We start from the raw sequence: 20,991 nt of genomic DNA on the forward strand, positions 1-20,991 counted from the left end.
TCCCAGAGACACCAACATGACCAGGGACCCAGCAGAACCCAACACGATATCCTCTTTTGGTAAGCAGATATAGCCACTCTAAAGCTAATAAAATCAATGTGTTAAGGGAAATAATAGAGGAGAGAGCAGTAATAGCACTGCGAGTCACTAAAAATTATAAAAGACGAAACCGGGAGAGTAAAAATTATCTGTAAAACAACAAGGACTATGGCAGACAGCTCCGCAGTAAAGATAGATGCCACTGAAGGAAGGCTAACAGACCGGTAGAAGGAGTGGAATACCACACTAAACCCAACGCCTGCATCGGATTTGGAACCATCAGTAAAGACAGGGATCGCATCAGAATGTGTAGAATAGTGTTCCAAAACCGTGTGTGGGACAGAGCTGGCGGGAAATCCTTCTTACCATCCGTGGCAGGAGGACATAACGAGACGTCGGGAAGCTGCCAATAACCAACTTAAGGGAGTCGGAAAGAATAGGCAGGAGTGGGGACGATATATAAATCCGTCATGAGAGAGACGACTCGAAGACCAAAATGTTTAGGGAGACTAGGTCGAGTGGTATATACTTGCGAACGCGAGTCCCGCAATATTGACACAAGGGACAGAGTCAGGAAGACGGTGAGTGCGAAACCAATCAGCATCCACTAGTAGGCTAGGAATTGGAGATGTCCGAAATGCACCCGTAGCCACGCGGATCCCATCATCACTCCTACCGGTCATCGGACGCTCCACGACGGACGGCTGTGACAATATCATCGGACGACTCCATGCTAACACCATCCTCATCACAAGAAGCCCGATTTGAGAGAGGGCGTCACAGAAGGCTGAACAGAAACCATTGGAGCCACCATTGCAGAGCGGTCCCTGGAGGACTCACGATCATGTGCACCAGGAGAAACCTTAGATTGCTTTCGCTGAGCTAAATCTATCGACTCCGCAGAGCAGCGGTGCCGTTTGGTCAGGCTCTTCAAAGGCTTAGGCGATACAGGAGGCAAATGGACATCCACTACATGGGTTACTTTGGTCAAGTTCGGATTATTCCCGTCACATCTTACAGATGACTCAACTGAGTCGTTGGACAAAAGGGCAAACCTATTAGCCAATCAAACAGGACCACCAGCCCCAACAGAGTGAGAGGTAGCAGAAGGAGTTGTCTTCGGACCGGCAGACTCAGCTGAAAAGCGAGCGGCCAATGAAGCACAGGATGTCGCACCAGTACCGTCTTTTTGGCGGTAAAGGAGTTCGCGGCGGGCGCTACCAAGGCTGATGAACTGACTATTAGCAAGCTGTAAAATATCCTGCTCCAGGCGATACCTTGGGCATTGCCTGGAACGTACCTGGTGAGTATCACGGCAATGGAAACAATAAGCAGCAGCATTGCAATGCTCCTCAGAATGTGAGTCTAGTGCTGAGCAATTACCGCATCGAGAAACTTCCTTGCAGGAGCTTTTACCGTGACCGTACCCATAGCATGAGAAACACTGAAGAGGGAGGGAAACAAAACACCTCACCCTAAGATTGATAGGACTGATATGAACACGGTCAGGAAGGGTGGAACCAAAAAATGTGAGAAGGACCATGTTGGAGGAATTCCTCATCTTAATCACCTTTTGGACTGAGCTAGGACACATAACCAGTATTTCCTCCTCAAAAAATTCATAAAGATCCTGACTGTACACACAACCTTTTTTATAATTAAAGGTGGGATGGGCCTTTACGGTTTCAAACATGCTTTCAGTAGGGCATGGGAGATGTTGCAACATCCTCGCCTGCGTAATGTCTTTAGCTCGCACGAGCACCCCCTTTCCGTACTTCTTGAGATTTCTCTCAGGAATCGTGGCGATCTCTTTGGCCAGTTACCGGGAGGCATGGATGAAATTCCCACGCCCATTTCTGTAGTACGCCACAAACCAACGTGGAGGCGGGTTCTGGTGGACTTCTGGAACTGAATTCTCTAGATAGTTGTCAAAACATTTGGGATATAATCCATGTCACTGTCTGAAACATTACGTGATTGGAGAAGTTCAGTTTTAAAACCAGAGCCGGCAAGGGGCAGAGATGCTACATTTTCAAAAGCCAAACGGGCTTCATCACATGACAGAAACGTCACATAGCAGCGGTTAGATGGAAAGTTCTTATCATAAACAAGTCGAATACGAAGAACCGTGCCATACGCCTTGATAATGCGTAGACCGGAGGAACTCGAACAGGAGGGTCTTTTGCCACCGATATGAATTCCTTATGCTAATTACAGGCTAAGTCCAAAAGGCCTCAAACCCGTAATGCCACAAAACTGTTGACCGGTGCTTACTGTCGTTCTCTGCCAAGGTGGGAAGACGGCAGCTCGCTAAATCCAGAGAGAGAGAGAGAGAGAGAGAGAGAGAGAGAGAGAGAGAGAGAGAGAGAGAGAGAGAGAGAGAAACAGAACAAATAAGAAATAACTTAACGGAGAGAAACTATATTAAAGATTGTCAAGTACTTTCATTCATCTAATATTACATTTATTCATTTACTAAATTTGGTCATTTATTAGGTCGTTGTTTAAATATTAAAAGTATATCATTAACTTATTATCCATTCTCTCTCTCTCTCTCTCTCTCTCTCTCTCTCTCTCTCTCTCTCTTTCTCCTTTCAACGTATCTAAGTTTCCTCCCATTAGTGGCGCAGCAATTTTATTTATTTATAGTGGTACCCATATTAGAGCCCATATCACCACCCAAGCGCATCTTTGGTTTAACCACCTAGAACCTGGCTATCATCGTGACATGTAGGTATTATTATTATTATTATTATTATTATTATTATTATTATTATTATTATTATTATTATTATTATTATTATCATTATTATTACTTATTATTATTATTATTATTATTATTATTATTATTGTTATTATTATTACCATTATTATTATTATTATCATTATTCCTGTTGGCCTCCAGTGAGCTCCTTGCAGGAAGTAAACGTCGTGTACCAACATATATGCACTGTTGGTGTTGTAGTCACCTAAATTCAAGGTACATCGGCTTCACAACTACTACTCTGTTAAAGAGGATCACCGCTCACCTCCAAGATGGTGCAATACACCGCCACAACCATGGTACAATAACTTTTTGATAGGTAGACGCACGAGAACATTATTGGAACCACCAGCTGACTCAGTGACGTCATCCGGTCGTGTAAACAACTCCATATCATCGAGTGAGTATACACGTGTGGCAGAATTTGATCTTGGATTGTATGTTTCATGTGCCTTAATATTAATTTCTTATTGTTAGTATGGGCAAAGCTAGACCTTGTGCAGTGTATGGATGCACACCTGCCAAGTCTAGTAATTTTAAATATTATAAATTCCCCAAGAACAAGACCATCGCAAGACAGTGGCTCCAAAAATGCTATCGTGCTGACACAGTAAACGTAAATAATGCCGTGATTTGTGAGGAACATTTTAGTTCCGCCCAAATTAAGCGCAATTTGAAATATGAGTTATTAGGTTCCCCAGTTCCAAGGAGTTGGAGGGATCTAGAAACTGAGGCAGTCCCTGATCAAAATCTGCCATTTCGTGGACACGATAATGGAAGTGGCCTTTCTGCAGAAAATACAGGTAAGGAAACTTAGATTTACTGGCTAAATCTGATCAGTTTCAACACTCCAAATTAGAAATTGTATAATCTGCTTATGCCTAATGAACGAAATTAGTTCTACTAGTAGCCTAGACCTAGTCCATAATTTACAGGCTATGCCAGCCTTACAGGCTACTGACTGTACCATGGTACAATAACTTTTGATGTCTCTCGTTATTGTACCATGGGTTTACACTCAAGAATAAAGTACCTATATGAAGTGTGAATAGTTTAGGGCCGATGCAAGCTAAAGGAATGGATTGCCACGTTTAAATAGCGGTATGCACTCACGGTCCATTCATATTACATGCATTTCAATGGCTTACGGTCCCCACTGAAATGCATTTAGTATGTGACAGCACCGTAAACAGAGCGTGACCGTCCCTGTATAGTGTGGATCGCCTTTAGACTCATACATGCATTAGCCTTTAGCCTCTTGTAGTTTTATATGTAGAGAGAACAGTGAGGTGCTGAGGAAGACGACGAAGGTACATGAAAGCGAAGAGAATCAGAGGAAATCAATGTGCATTATGCAATTATGCATAATGTATATGGCTTGAAAAATCCACTAACAATGTTTTTGAGCCACATCTACTAGGCTATCTGACATGTCTTTATCCGTACAATATCTTGTCTATCGCTATGGAATATCATCAACATTCAATCACTAATGTGTATCATATTTAATTTTCGACTGCATAACTAATGGATCATGAAAAAAGAAAGTTTTATATTAATTATTCATGATTTATTGAGTAGCAGACTATCGCGATCAGAGCTGGCTAGGCGAGTGGATGACGTCACAGAAACAGCGTTTCAGAAGACTTACCAGTAGGGCTGTGAGTTCAAGACTCTCGTGCGTCTACCTGTTTCGTTATTGTACCATGGCCACTACATCAACGATCACGGCATCGTGCTAAAGAGAAAGCACATGGAGCAAAACACTGAAATCCTCGAGAAAGTTAACGACATCAAGAGACTCAAGATGACGGAAGCTACGCTTATATACACTTAGAGAAACCTACTATCAACATCCAACAGCAAGTTTCTCTGCCCTCTAAGCGGCCAACCCCTATCCCCAACCAAGCTGCAAGCTGATTGGCTCTCACAGCCCCACACACGAGCAGTCATAAGAGGCTTTCAAAAAAGAATAATGCTCAAATTGCTATAGACTTCAACAGCACATGCATACTCAACGGCCTCCTCCCAATATATATATATATATATATATATATATATATATATATATATATATATATATATATATATATATATATATATATATATATATATATTGCTATATATAGCTCAAATTGCTATAGACTTCAACAGCACATGCATACTCAACGGCCTCCTCCCAATATATATATATATATATATATATATATATATATATATATATATATATATATATATATATATATATATATATATATATATATATATATATATATATATATATATATATATATATATATATATATATATATATATATATATATATATATATATATATATATATATATATATATATATATATATATATATATATATATATATATATATATATATATATATATATATATATATATATATATATATATATATATATATATATATATATATATATATATATATATATATATATATATATATATATATATATATATATATATATATATATATATATATATATATATATATATATATATATATATATATATATATATATATATATATATATATATATATATATATATATATATATATATATATATATATATATAGTATTCTTGAAATTATTACTCTACGAACTTACAAATTATCCAATACGTTTTCATAGCCATTAAATGTAAGTCTGTAACCAGTTGTATAGGTCATGATCTTATGAAATCTAAAACTGATCCATCCACCTCATGTGCCCTACAGTCTTTGAGGAGCCTTTGCAAAGGTACCTTGTCAAATGCTTTACGAAGTCCATGTATATTTTATCTTAGCAATCCGAACTGTGATTGTATATACATAATTGTTTTATTGGTTCCCTTACAGAGCGGATGAAGTGCAAGAAGTCAAAAAAATGTATAGGAAAGAACGGTTTCTGCTTCAAAAAGAAATCACAAAAAACTTGCAGTAATGGTAGAGTTTGGAAAAACGGCTGTGTAGGGAAGAAGTGTGCCTGTTGCATTCCTGGTAAGTACGCACACACTCCACATATATGTACAAGAAATGAAGGAAATAGAAAACTTTATTTTATTAAATGCAAATGCTATATATTAGTACATAGTACACATAAATATAAAACAAAAGTAGTGCTGTTTTCAGTACAAATACAGATGTATACCTCCCTTGAAACGAAAATTACTCCCACTGAGGTCTAGTGGATTGGATTATCTTAACTTAAAGAAAGTGTAACCTAAGTAAACGTTTCCCTTTGCCTCACAACCACCTTCCTTCACCCACCGTGCTGCATCCCTCTGGGCAGGGGACAATTAGTGTCCCCAGGTCGGACTGCTTACCGATATCGATCGTGGGTTTCTTGACACTCTCTAACTTTTTTAATCTACTTCAATATTCATGGTCATTAATCTGTAGAACGCCAATTCTCCTCTACTAGAACATTCTTTTTTCCTCACTGAAACAAATGTCTGAAGCAACTAATATTTCCACTTTTTTCAAGAGGGAGGTTTCTCTCCTTTGCTGTGATATTCAATGTGTGTGTGTGTGTGTGTGTGTGTGTGTGTGTGTGTGTGTGTGTGTGTGTGTGTGTGTGTGTGTGTGTGTGTGTGTGTGTGTGTATGTGTAATTCACTGGGGTCAGTTACCAGGTCAGTCAGTCAGTCAGTCAGTGTGTGTGTGTGTGTGTGTGTGTGTGTGTGTGTGTGTGTGTGTGTGTGTGTGTGTGTGTGTGTGTGTGTGTGTGTTTTACCGACTTGTATATTACAGGGTTCGAGCAGAGCTCATAGTAACTTGTCTCCATATCTAGATTTATCCAATTTTTCCTCAAATTTGTTCACACTTTCTGCTGCTACAATCTCTTCACTCAATTCGTTCCAGATATCCACCATCTTATGTGGAAAACTTAACTTTTTAATGCCCCTGAAACACTGACTTTTCATGATACAAGGTCTTGTCTTTCTATTTTTTCCATACAGTTTACTAACTTATGCATCATAATTAGGGAGGCGGTGGCGTAGTGGATAAGGTGGTGAGCGTGAGATCGGGCAGATGTCCACGCGTAGGATCGAATCCCACCACGTACAGCTTTAAACACTTTGCCATTTGTCGAGTGGTTTAAAGTTACCTTCATGTCACCATGATACCAAGTTTCTAGGTGGTTACATCCAAGATAAGTTTGAGTGGTGATATGGGCCCTAATATGGGTACCACTATAAATAAAATTGCCTGCGCCATTAATGGGCGGAAGCTGAACAGAGCTTCCTACACACTCTTCAAGTGAGCCTACAGGCGCTATAGGCCTCATCATACAAAAAAAGAAAAAAAATTTCTTTCCACTTCTATCCTTCAAAGTTGTTACTTCTATTACCCTCAATCTTTCTTCATAAGGAATATCTCTTATTTTTTGGCACTATCTTGATTGCGGTCCTTTGGATTCTTTCTGGTTTCCTTATATCCTTCTTCATGTATTTTTACCACACCACTCTGCTTATTCTTATCATGTGGTTATGATCTTTTTCATCATACTCTTATCCTTGTAATTGAACGCCACCCTGATATTTGTTAGTGTCTTGTATATTGAAGCAAATTTATGTGTCTTTCTGGAGTCAGGGTGTCTTGCATAATCACAACCAGGTCTTTCTCTTCCCTCTTTTTTATTATAATCTCTTTTTCCATTTCATAATTCCATGTAGATCTTCTATTACTTTTATCCATTTCTATCACATGGTATTTCCTCGTATCTTGTCAATATATTTTTGTAATTCCATACAGTCCTCGTTGTTTCTTATTTCTCTCAAGAGTTTCGCATCGTCTGCAAACAAATTTATGTAACTACTCCAACCTTCTTGTATATCGTTAATATGTATTTGGAACAGTGCCAGCATTGAACCCTGTGGCACGCCGCTAATAACTGTGCTACAACTTGATGGGATGCATCTCATTATTGTTTTAATTTCCTTTTCAGTTAAGTAGTATGTCATCCAGTTTAAGATACTTTCCTCCAATGCATTCTTTTTTTCATAGGAGTCTTTTATCTTGTACTCTGTCGAAAGCCTTTTTAATATCTAAATACACCGTGTCAACCCATCCATCTCTTCCTTGTACCTCATCTATTACTCTTGTATAAAAGCTTAGTAAATTTGTTATGCATGATCTTCCTTTTTTGTAAAACCAAATTGGGAGTTATATATTACTGCATATTCCTCCAGCCATTCTAACCATTTTTCTTAATCACAATTTCACAGATTTTTCCCACAAGAGTAGTTAGTAACACTAACCTATAATTTAGGGACACGGTCTTTTTTCCTCTTTTTTTTTTTTTTTATGTCGGGTCTATATTTGCTCTTTTTCCATTCCCTTGGTATTTTCCCTTCCATTAAAGCGCTGTTGATCACATCCCAAATTGGTTTCATCAGTTGTTCTTTACCTTTATCTTGACACTCCATCTGTCCCAACTGCCTTTCTTACATCCACTTTTTCTGGTAATTTGCTAATTTTCTGTTTATGCATCACAACGTTTCTCAATCCTTCCTGCGTCACTTAGTTACTTGGTTCAATGAAATGCAAGTATCTTAAGTCATATCTACAAGGTTCATTTAATTTCTAGATGTACAGTAAAGAAAACTGAGGAATATACGTAGTATCTTTCAGTCGCTGACATTTATTTACTTTTCAGAAGATCCTGCTGAACCGCCTACCACGACGTTCCTTCCAACCACGACTACCCCTACACTTACCACAAATAATGGAATTTGCAGGTGTGGTATTGCAAACGGTCCTCGGATTGTTGGAGGTCAACAAGTTAACCCGAAAAACAAGTACCCATGGATCGTCGGTTTAAATATACTTCCTGTTACCAATAGGACTTTGTACGATTGTGTAGGATCTATCATTAACGATCTATACATCTTATCTGCCGCGCACTGTCTATTTGATCAAGATACATTGGTACAACTTGATGCTAGTAGTGTTATGGTTGGCATCGGAGATCATAACCAGTTATCGACAGATGATGATGTGGAGGGTATCACCCGTCAAATTGAGGTTGAAGAAATCAAAATCTTTAGTCAGTTCAGTATTGTAAATGTTGATTTTGACATAGCACTTCTGAAACTAAAAGAGCCATTGGATTTTACACCTAAAGAAATAGGGCCTATTTGTCTTCCTAAAGACGACACTCAAACATACGGAGGAGACCAGGGTGTTGTTGTTGGCTGGGGCATTACAAAAGAGGGTGAAATTAATCAGCCTGCTATCTTAATGGAAGTGGAGCTTCCTATCCTTCCGGCAGCTGTATGTGAAACTATGATGGTTAATTTCTTCGATATAACAGAGAGGATGATTTGCGCTAGTGTGGAGGGAGGGAAGGATGCTTGTGAAGGAGACTCTGGAGGACCTTTATCAGTTGTGGAAGGGGAGCAACATATAGTAGTAGGTGTATCTGCTTTTGGCGAGGGATGTGCTAGAGATAAACCTGGTGTGTACTCTCGAGTTAGCAAATATCTTGAGTGGATAAGAAACAATACTCAAGATGCGAATTATTGTATTTGAGGGACATTTATTGGTGTATGCTAGAGAGTTTTTAAATACTTTTCAATAATTATATTCTTTAACTGAACTGTATTTGAGAGTGGCTGGATAATCTAATGATTGGTATATTTATAGGTCTCATTTTTCTTTTCTTACATTATTATCTACTATTACTAACTGTACCTAATTCTTTAGACATATTTCTTTTATAGGTGTTATATCAAATGAAGACATAATTGGAATTGACAGCCTAGTCTTACTGAAATTGCCGATAAAAGTATGCTCAACTGTTGCATCAATGCATTGTTGTGTAACAAAGAATGCCTAAATTACCATTAGAGTGTTATCAAAATTGAGTTGCGCAGGGTAATTGCTATTACAAGTCATAAGGGATGAAGATTCTCATCTTGTGATGGTTTTACAGAACCTAACCACGTCTCATCAACTCCTCCTCTGACTGACTGTCTTCGGCCTCTTTCTCACCGCCTAAATGTTGCATCTCTATCCATCTTTTATCGCTATTTTCATGCTAACTGTTTCACTGATCTTGCTAACTGCATGCCTCCCTTCCTCCTCCAACCTCGCTGCACAAGGCTTTCTTCTTCCTCTCATACCTTTTCTGTCGAAGTCTCTAACGCAAGAGTTAACCAGTACTCCCAATCACACATGCCTTTCACTAGTAAACTCTGGAACACCTTGCCTGCTTCTGTATTTCCGTCTTCCTACGACTTAACTTGCTTTAAGAGAGAGGTGTCAAGACATTTGCAAAAGTAATAATAATAATAATAATAATAATGATAATAATAATAATAATAACAATAATGATAATAATAATAATAATAATAATAATAACAATAATGATAATAATGATAATAATAATAATAATAATAATAATAATAATAATAATAAATAATAATGATAATATTAATAATTATCATTATAATTCCTACAATGATGACTGCATCAATGACATCTGATAATTGTTAATTACAATAAAGACACATATACCCTACATAAGTACTTTAGTGAGACTCGTTTGCTAATGCACTAGCTGTAGTGGTTGTCGTTTTAGCGACGTCATTATACAAATTCTAGGAACGACCCACGATTCGCTTAGTATACCACTAAAAAGCCATCTAGAATAGTCTAGGCTGCATTAGCAAGAGAACGGATAAGAAAACGGGAAGCCATCAGCTAAGATTGTGGGCGTACAGTATACCCTTACCCATTAGCGGTTCACCGTTCGCGGCCTCGCATACTCGCGGATTTTGCTCTCAGTTTTTTTTTTATTTATTTTTTTTATTTCATAATTTCGGCAATTTCGTGAATTTCTCAGGCCATTTTTGTTTTTAGCAGAAAAACGCTCACATTCACCCTAACTGATAAATGATTTTAAAATAACAATGTCAGTTAATATAAAATAAAAGAAATAGAAAAGAGAGATGATACAGTATAACTAGTAAATAACTTTGAAATAATAGTCAGTTGATATAAAATGAAAAAAATAGAAAAGAAAAATGATACAGCATAACTGGTAAATAATAAAAAAATAACAATGTCAGTTACGAGCTTTCGTTTCTCCTTCCTGCTGATTGGCTGCAGATGACGTGACGTTACAAGCATCTTCATGCGCGAGACGCTAAACAGTTCTCTCTCTCAGTCGCACGCGGGTTTTCAAAGTTATTGTTTGAATTCAAGTTTACTACATTATTACTGTATTAATGAGTAAGACTGTCTTTAGAATGTGTTTGGGAAGCATATTTTAGCGTGTATACTATCATACATAGGCGTTTTAAAAGTGCATCAATAATTCGCGGATTTTCGGGATTCCCAGGAGGAGAAGGAACATAACCCCCGCGAATAGTGGGGGGGATACTGTAACATGAAGAGTGTCATTATTCTTCCTAGCGTTGCCAGAGATACATCTCGTCTGCTGCCTCCTCCATTCTCCACTTCGGACTGTTTCCACTTATTTTTCTTTACAAATGGTGGGTATATAGTGTTTCTCCTTTGCAGCGCTTGTTTGGTGGCCGTAGGAGGGGGAGTGCTTAAGCTAGCTTAGAGATTACCTGGTGTGTGCAGTTTTCTCTGCTAATTGTCGGTGTTCATGAAACTTTTTGGTAGTGCATTAATAATAACAAAGCCTTTAGCGATTGAAAGGTCTGATAGCAACATTGCAACAAGATCGGAGAAGTGGTATCCACAAACACTTATCGCTATTGGATATATATGTCGCTAACCGAAGAGTGCTCATTATCTACCGAGGGTGTAACATAATGAACATGACGTCACGAACGAAGGCAGCCAATCACAAAGTAACTTTGAGTTCTCCCTGGCTGAGGAGTATGATATTGTTTACAAACTTTGATACAATGTAACGTCCCCACAACTACTACTCAGCACAGTCTTAACAATTCTTTCATTATGCTCACTGAATCTCATAACAAATCCAGGAGACAAAAATTAACCAAAATTGAGAACTTAACTTGGGTGAAAGAGATGTAAGGCCAGGGATGCAGTGATTTTGGACAAGCTTAACAATGAAAATCGCAGCGAAAAAGAAGAAACACTGGCAGAATGTGACAGCTGAGTGGCTATGGTCTATGGTTTGTCTTGACCAAATTGCATATGGAATGTAGCTAATGTTTAGAACATTACTTTGAGTAGCTAAATCAAAATTTGCTTCTTTCTGCTCACCTTTTGGGACAATTTAGTGACTTAGATATATGTTTGGTATAAATATTATCTTATTTATTAACCTAACTTCTGCAATTTTTTGAAGAATACATCTCTCAGGCATTTGAAATACTGATTCCAAAAGTTTCTTACCACCACTCTAGATATACAGAATACTGTAGAAATATCCAAGGAGAATATGAAGAAAAAGGACACAGCAGGATAGCATGACATGTGCTTGACAGTTGTAAGTTGTAAGTTTGTACGTTGTATTACAACGTCAAGTTTTCTCAAATTTATTGCAGATGGTCAATCAGAATTTCTGCTTGTGCTTTAGGTGATGGAAAATCAGTGGAACATGCAATTCATCCTGGACCAGCTGGTGACAATGCAGCAGAGGCAAGGAACGTTCTACAGCAGTCAGCAGACGGTGCTTACTCAACAGGATATGGTGTAGACTCTTTAGCAGATTGCTGCATCTAAGAGCAATCTGTAGAAATATGAATGAAAATCTTGCAATCTTTTGTTCATACCAATCATCAGCATTAACCTATTTATGTAAATGTGTAGAATTATTCTGATGTATTTCATTACTTCTTTTTTGTTGACTTAACCTTACGTATGGGGCTCTTCGCCCGCCCCCAGAGGGACAAAGGCACATCACCTTGACCCCATATTTACGCTTTATGTGTATCTTTTTTTTTTTTTTTTTTATACCATGTGGGCTTTTCACGGGAATTTATGGGCTAAAGGGGATACTTTTTAGGGTACCTCCTATCTTAAAGCCCACCCGCTAGGAAACCGTTGCCCCGAGTGAGGAAGCCCAACCTACACTCAGACCGTGGACAGGATTCGAACCCGTGCGCTTGGAGACCTTAGGATACCAAAGCACGCATGGTTCCACTGTACCACGGCGGCCCCTATATATATCTAATACATCTACATATATACATCTAAATGTATATATGTAGTGCCGGGGATGATAATAAGTTTTTAGAATTTAAGGATCATAGCGTAAGCGTGGCGACACACGTGGTCGCATGTATACAAACATAAACATATGTATACCAGACGTATCTCAGAGGAAGAGAGAGAGTAGCCAGCTCATGAGTTAAAAGTCTTAAATTTACTTTTTTAAATTTTTTTATTTATACCATATTGGCTATATACAAATTTATGGGCTAAAGGGGATATTTTTCTGGGGTACCTCCTATCTGAAAGCCCACCCGCTAGGAAACCGTTGCCCTGAGTGAGGAAGCCCAACCTGCACTTGACCGTGGACAGGATTCGAACCCGTGCGCTTGGAGACCCCTCGGACCCCAAAGCACGCATGGTTCCACTGTGGAGATCCCTCGGATCCCAAAGCACGCATGGTTCCACTGTACCGCCATATTATCTGAATTGTTTACGAATTTTTCACTCTAGAAGAAGAGGGAGAACTTAACTGTTTAGGAAAGTGTTTCCTGGTAATGTCCTCTCCTGAGTTATAGCAATCAAAATAATTTTTTTTGTTATTACCCACTTTTTGGCGACTGAAATGCGTGAGCGTGGGAAAGAGCCGGAAGTGGGTCTCGCACCAGTTCCAGTTCCTTTGTTGTCTTCCCCATGAGCAGGTAAGTGTCTTTCCCGCTTTCGTAAAAATTTAACGTAACTTTTTTTTATTACGAAATAATGTTTATAGTCATATCCTTTAATTACTTAAGAGTTCCTTTCTCTGTCTTCCTCATGAGCAGATAGAGACGACTGCTCTCTCTCTATCTCTTTCAGCGTGTCCACGTGTGTGTGCTTGCTTATGGTTAGGCTAGCCCAAGGAAGTTGTGGAGTGGGTTAAAGTTTGGAGGACAGCGACGGTGCTGCCATCTGTTAGAAGCATGTACTTTCATAGAAAACGTTTTCAGGAGTAACTTAAGATTTTTCCCATGCCACCTCCTCACCCCTTATTTTTCCCTGCATTCTCTCAAGGTTTTGAACTTAAAAAGGCAAATAAAACATGTTTGTTTATATATATATATATATATATATATATATATATATATATATATATATATATATATATATATATATATTGTTACCTTCTCACCCATGGTTGTCCGCTTTCACTGGCTGCGTCAGCTTCGTTGTCAGGGTCCAGAGCACACAGGAGCACATCAGCACGAGGCACACAATGGGGGGTGGGTGGCGGGCACCGCCGGACAGAGAATCACCAGCTTACTCACGTCCTTTACTGAGTCCTAAGTTCACAGTATATCACAGGGCAGCCTCCACACACACACACACACACACACAGGGCACTCAGGCACTCCACAGGCGTCCCCAGGGGCCGGCATAACAGACCACAGCAGCAGGCAGCACGTCTAGATTAACAGAGCGTGCAGGGAACGTGCGTCACCTAAATGCACATAGGCCCATACCAAGAGTCACGAAGGTTTAAGGTCGAGGGTAGAAAGGAAGGTAATGTGGTACCAAGAGTCGCTGTCATTATTGGAACGAAGAGCAGAGGGAAGGTCGAAGGGAAGGTATGGGTGCCCCTGTGTCTTCCACATGACCTTCGAAGAAATATTTTATAATTTTCGTAAGCTGGAGTGACCAACGAATAGTATGAACTAAAATCAACATCAAGAAATATTTTCAATCTCGGAAAACCGATAGTTATGTTTCCACGTAAGTTACTATTCTTTTTATAATAGTGAAGGATCGCCTTAAAATCGCGAGGTGGAAGAACGCAGTGGATCCAGAAAGCTCGCCACCTAGCTGTTTTATGAAGCTTGTTTTCGTTTGTCAGGAAAGTTACACTGTTTATTTCATGGTAATAAATATTTTCTTTAGTGAGCTCATCATCCAAGCCTATTAAAGACCAAATATGTGCATGGGTTAATGGAGAATAGGAAGTGACAGGTGAACTGCCAACAGACAGAAGGCTGTCAAAGTATGCAAAGAAAAGCCAGTCACAAGGTAAATACTAGCCTGTATAAGCAGGTTTAAAACAAAACCACAAAGATGTATGTAGGGATGTAGACAGAGAATTTCACAAGCACCCCACTTCACACTAACCCAGGACTTCTTATCAAACTCTCTCTCTCTCTCTCTCTCTCTCTCTCTCTCTCTCTCTCTCTCTCTCTCTCTCTCTCTCTCTCTCTCAACAAAGACAGTGAGTGACATAAACATTGAGTGCAATAATGTTAAAGCTAAGTCAACAGATAACTTTTCACTGAGTTGGGTGTGATGTGCAAGGATTTAAGTATAGGTATACTGACAGTATTGTAGTTCTCAAGATGTATAGTCCTGTATCCAAACCATTTCAGGCCATGATTAATGTAATTCATGATTGACTATACTAATGTGTTAACTATGGAATTTTTAATGATATGCATACAAATTGTGGTCTAGCAGATCCCAAAGAATACAAATTTCTCAACTCTTGTAATGAACTACCACTGCTTCTTGATATGGATTTTGTAAGACAGTGATTTCCAAACACATGATAAATTACCACTTTAGGGATAATGGAAGGATACAGAAAAAAAGAAAGTTAAGAATTCTGGAAATTATGAAAACACTGCAGTCTGTAAAGTTGTTGAATAAACCTGTTATAAATACATAGTGAAATTGAGCAACAACAATAAACATTCAGAACTGCTATACATATACAAAACTTGAAAAGAAGAAAAATTATTTAAGTGTGTGGCAAGCCAGGTTTCAATAAGGAATGCTTGAGGACACAGATATTCAATAACTCTGATCACATGTGGGCTTGTTACTCACTACCTGAGCCTGCCTCTTTTCACATTGTCAGTTTCTCTCTGAGCACCAGCTGATGCTAAAATCTTGAATTTTATTTAGCTATAAATATCTTAATATTAAAAATGTTAATGGCATTAAATGACTTGGTGATCGCCTCCCAAGCTAAATTTTTCTTGTGAAGGCTAGCTGGGTTTGTTGAGCGGTCTTGCAAGTCTTTATTCTCTTTCACAAGATTGAGAATCATTATTCTCTGCTCGTGCGTGAGTGGCGAGGCCCGGTCACAGCTTCTTCCCTCCATTCTTGTAGCGCGCACTGTGGTTTTATTGTCGTTCGTGGAGCTCAAATCCGGATTACAGTCATACCAATACCGAAACAACTGTTACCAACTCATGCTAGCGGCAGACCTCTCGCGGCCCTACCTTCCACGGCGACTCTTGGTACGGATTGAAGGTAAGGGCGAATGCTTTACCTTGCTGGTCGAAGGGAAGGTCCTTGGCCTTCGCGACTCTTGGTACGGCCCATACACACACATTCGTAACAACTGCCCTCCTTACAAAAAGGTCGACCCGACCTTCCTCACACTATAAAACAGAAAGGCAAAATGCATACAAAATAAACTAGAACATTTAGGACAGTTCAAAATCTCTCAGATACACAGGAGGCCGGCGGTGACGGACAGGGCGAGCAGCAGTCTCCACCACCAGCTGGCTGTCACCTGCATCACCGCCCACTGCCTCCTCAACCTCCTTGGGGACGTCCTCCATCGCTTCTGGGACATCTTCTTCGGCAATTCCTTCCTCCTCGGGCACATCTGAACTCCAGGAGAAGCGACCAGGGCCGTGGTAGGACCACAAGCGGTCCGCGTGCACTACCAACGCCCGCTTGTGACCTCTTCTGATCTTGTACGTGACCGCCGAGGGCACAGCCACGACGGTATAGGGCCCCTCCCAGGGGCTCTGCAGCTTCGGCGAGAGGCCACGCCTGCGTCCGGGGTTGTGTAGCCACACCCTGTCCCCCTCTGCATACCTGGCGTCTCGCATGCGGCGGTCGTACAGCTCCTTCATAGCGCGACTCGCCGTCCTCATCTTGCCGCGCACCTCACGACGGGCCTCCGCGAGCCGCTCCTGCAAGGCGGCGGCAAAGCCCGAGTCCACAGTAGGGAGATGCACGTCAGGTGGGCTCCCGGTGGCTAAGTCCACGGTCAGGAGGAGCTCCCGACCGAACATGAAGCAGGCGGGAGTATGCTCGGTCGCCTCGTGCACTGCAGAGCGGTAAGCCATCAGCATGGCGGGCAACTTAATCCCCTTTCACACTAGGCAACTTGTGGCTGTCACTCGGTGACTCTCTAAGTTGCCTACCATTACTTCACTACGCCACTGCGGTTGTCCGGTTGAGCAACCGGCTATTGCAGTCGCCCGCTCCGTCAACGAGTGACTTTCACAGGCAGTTGCCGTCACCCACCGTTGGGCATTGTTTCAAATGGGAGCTTTCATACATAGCCACCGTGTGGCGCAACTTTCGTTCTAATCTGTCACTTTTGTGACTTTTCTGTGTCCAGCCAGCTTTGCACAGGATGACAGGAAAGAACGTGCGAGATGGAGGGGATGAAAGTAGTGGAGAAAATTAACACTGAAGATTTAATTCACGAAGTGGAAAAACACCCAGCAGTTTGGCATTCAACCAATGAACAATACAGCAACAAGAATGAAAAGAGAAACGCGTGGAGTGAAATTATTATGCACTTTGAAGGGATATCTTAAGCTGAGAAGAATGAAATATGTGAGTTAAAAACAAACACCTGTTCATATGTATACTCGTATTTCTTCAGAAGTAGCTACACCACAACACCATATCACCACGTCACACGTATTATCCCCCGCCCCACCAGCACCACCACCACCACCACCATCACTCTCATGTCACCACCACCGCAACACATGTAGCCCACCACCAACACCACCACCACCACCACATTCTCTTCACCTACACCACCACACCTTTACATCACCTCATTTCTGTCTAGATATGATCTCGTTGCCAGTGAACTGCACCTTTGCCAACAGAAGCACCTTCTCCATGGATGTCATTCTTTCGACTAATGAGATGATGAGAAAGGATGCCACAACTCGGTGACAGTCACTGGTTGCTTGCAGTTGCCCGAGCCTTTCACACTAAGCAACTAGTGACCGTCACTAGTGACGGTCACTAATTGCCTAGTGTGAAAGGGGCCTTAACGTCCCAATCGTCCTGCCCCGCCCCGCAGTACTTCGCTAGCTGCTGCAGAAGGGTCCGGTTGAACCTTTCCACTATCCCGTCACTCTGGGGGTGGAGAGGCGTGGTCCGAATCTTGTGTATCCCCAGCAGAGTGCAACACTCGCTGAAGACACGAGACTCGAATTCCCGGCCCTGGTCACTGTGCAGCTCGGCTGACACACCAAGAAGAATTCACTCACTAACACTTCTGCCACCGTCTTTGCCTCATGGTTTGGGAGCGCATACGCTTCAGGCCACTTTGTAAAATAATCCATGGCCACACATATATAACGATTCCCACGGGGCGTAACGGGAAACGGCCCGGCTATATCAACAACCACTCGCTCCATGGGCGCTTCCACTGTGTACAACTGCAACGGAGCACGGTTTCTGCGGGCAGGCTCCTTCTTAGCACTACACACGTCACACGCCCTGCACCACTCACGCACGTCACTTCGCATGCCCACCCAGTAGCAGCGTTGGCGGAGATGGTGTAACGTGCGCCGCTCACCCACATGACCGCTCGTCACTCCCCCGTGCAGCTCTTTCAACACTTCAGCACGTAAGGCACGGGGCACCACCACTAGCCACGCATCACTCCCCACACCCCCTGCCGCTTCCCAGCGCTTCACCAACCCTCCCCGCTCGTCCACTCGCAACGCCTCCCACTGGTCAGCCAAACACTTAGTGGCAGGTGTCAAGGCTTTCACTCACGGTCGGTTTGCTCCCAAAGAAGAGATTACGTTATCCCTGTCTCAGGAGTTTTAAGAGTCTGGATATTAAGAGAAAATCTCACCCTCCCCAGCCGTCCGTGGCCTCTACTCACTGCCACGGTTGGAGTAATTACAATTCAAAATCTTAATTACAATTACAATTACAATTACATTATTAAAACTTTAAATTGCAATTATAATTACGATTACTCATGTGAATTTCAATTACAGTTACAATTACAATTACTACAAGAGACTGTCAATTATAATTACAATTATAATTACCTAGCTTCCAATAGTAAGCTTTGGTTGAAAAGAAAAGCATTAGTATCGTACTGTTGTTATTTATTGAAAAATTACAACACTACTTTGCAACATAACTAAATTAAGAATTTCCTGTGATTAAAGGTATTTCCTCCTTTAAATAAACAGTAGTGCAACAAGCTATGTAAATAGGAAAAAAGACTGATTTAGGATTTAATTCTTGTAGTTTTGAATACATGGATGAAAACAAATCTACTGACAGGCTTGTAAAAACTAAATTGCCATTTCATTTTTGAAAAAGTTGCAGGTGGTAGGATAACTTATATCTGAGCGGTTGCACTGGATGGTAGTTTTTTAAACAATTCACTGTTACACTTGATCATTATCATTGATCTGAAAGAAGAGACCCCAAGTTGAGCTCTGTTTGCAGTAAAATAATTTCCTGCAATGCTAAAAACTCGTTCAGATGGAGCTGATGTAGCAGTACACCCTAATACATCTCTTGCTAGATTCTTCAATGGACTCATCGCATGTGGTGCTTCTTTCCAGTAAAGTAATGGATCACTGTAAAATGGTTGAGTTCCTTCGTCTACACTCTACATATTGCTTCAACAAAAGATTCATTGACACTGTGCTTCCCTCTGATCCTTGTTGATTTTCGATTTTGGAGGAACCTGGTAGTGGTAAGAAAGAGAACAATTTAGGTCGTTTTGGTTCAGGATCTTCAGGTAAACCTTGAGCAAGATCATAAGTGTTTCCATCTTTCCTTGCTTTTTTCTTGTCCTTCTGAACAACCTCAGCTTCAAGCATCTCTTTGACATATGCTAACACTTGGTCCTTCTGCTCTTGTGATGAAATCCAATTCAGTTTAAATCTAGGATCTAACAAGGCTGCTACTTGAACATCTTTTATTTACATGTAGGGATCCAATCTTTTCCTTACAGAGTCCAGTAGTACTTTAGCCAGTTTCTCACAATACTGCAACTGGGCAGTATGAATTAATTGCTCAAGTGAATGAGTAAGTGCCTGAGTGACTGGTCCAACAGCAGTTATAGTTACCTTCTTCTGTCCTTCCACAATTTTCATGGCCTTCTCAAAAGGTTCAAGGACAGTCACAAGCTCCTTTAAGGAAGAAATCTCCACCGGCATGATTTTCTTATTCCTCTGATCTTTCTGGGACAGAAGATCAATTGCATTATTCATCTCTACTGGATTTTTTAGTATAGACTTCACCATTTTCAATTGCGAATTCCATCTTGTTGCATTTTGTGTTTGAAGGACAATCCCTTTTGATCGAAGGTATGGAGCAGCTACTGTTGATTTCTTGATGGAGTTGATCAAGGATGCAATTTTCTGAAGTGTTGTAGGAGAAGTGGACGCGTCTGATTCTCGTATAATAGGTGGGTTGTCCAGTAAGGGTTGCCAACTTGCCATACTCCATCATATACAGTATTCACATATTTGCCACCATAGCAGTAAAACACAAGGATTATCAGAATTTTAGTATGACTGACATTTTTCACAATTACAATTAAATCACAATTACTTTATGATGTAATTAATTATAATTACAATTACTTTATTAAGTTCTGCATCCAATTACAATTACAATTACAATTACATACTTTAATGTAATTAATTACTTTTCAATTAAATTACAATTACAATTACTCCAACCCTGCTCACTGCACAACACTATTATAACTCTGCTTACCTCCAACAGTCTCCCAAGGCTTCACTCTGGTGTTATGATCAGTTCCGTGAATAATTGGAATAATTCAAAAGCAAGACATAAATAAACATAAAGAAAATATAGGCAATGCATGAAATAATACAAAAATAAAATATCAATGGTACACATATAAATCATGGAAAAATATTAATTTCATAAGAATTAACCCAGGGGACGACACTACTCCAGATCAGTGGTCCCCACAAATTTCAACTGAGATAAGATCCAAGGCCACAGCTGGACACATGGATTGCGATCAATCAGTACTCTCAAAATTAATCT

General features: G+C 40.3%; 1 protein-coding gene across 1 annotated transcript; it reads left to right on the forward strand.

Moving 5' to 3' along the window:
• The first annotated feature begins 509 nt into the window (after positions 1–509).
• Positions 510–12,463, forward strand: LOC123501738 (trypsin-1-like). Its single transcript, XM_045250743.1, has 4 exons — positions 510–620; positions 2,257–2,330; positions 8,559–9,291; positions 12,344–12,463. The coding sequence occupies exons 1-4, from the start codon at positions 510–512 to the stop codon at positions 12,461–12,463; spliced, it is 1,038 nt and encodes a 345-aa protein (XP_045106678.1).
• Positions 12,464–20,991: the final 8,528 nt, after the last annotated feature.

This window comes from Portunus trituberculatus, chromosome 9 (genome assembly GCF_017591435.1).
Source record: "Portunus trituberculatus isolate SZX2019 chromosome 9, ASM1759143v1, whole genome shotgun sequence".
In the NCBI taxonomy this organism is placed as follows: Eukaryota; Metazoa; Arthropoda; class Malacostraca; order Decapoda; family Portunidae; genus Portunus; species Portunus trituberculatus.

What these genes read in the sequence shown, in the direction of transcription:
- LOC123501738 (XM_045250743.1), top strand. Translation starts at nt 510, where the DNA reads ATGAGAGAGACGACTCGAAGACCAAAATGTTTAGGGAGACTAGGTCGA. An exon ending in GGGACAGAGTCAGGAAGACG is followed by an intron (nt 621 to 2,256) that starts GTGAGTGCGAAA and finishes TGCTAATTACAG; the next exon opens with GCTAAGTCCAAAAGGCCTCA. An exon ending in AACCTGGTGTGTACTCTCGA is followed by an intron (nt 9,292 to 12,343) that starts GTTAGCAAATAT and finishes CTTGTGCTTTAG; the next exon opens with GTGATGGAAAATCAGTGGAA.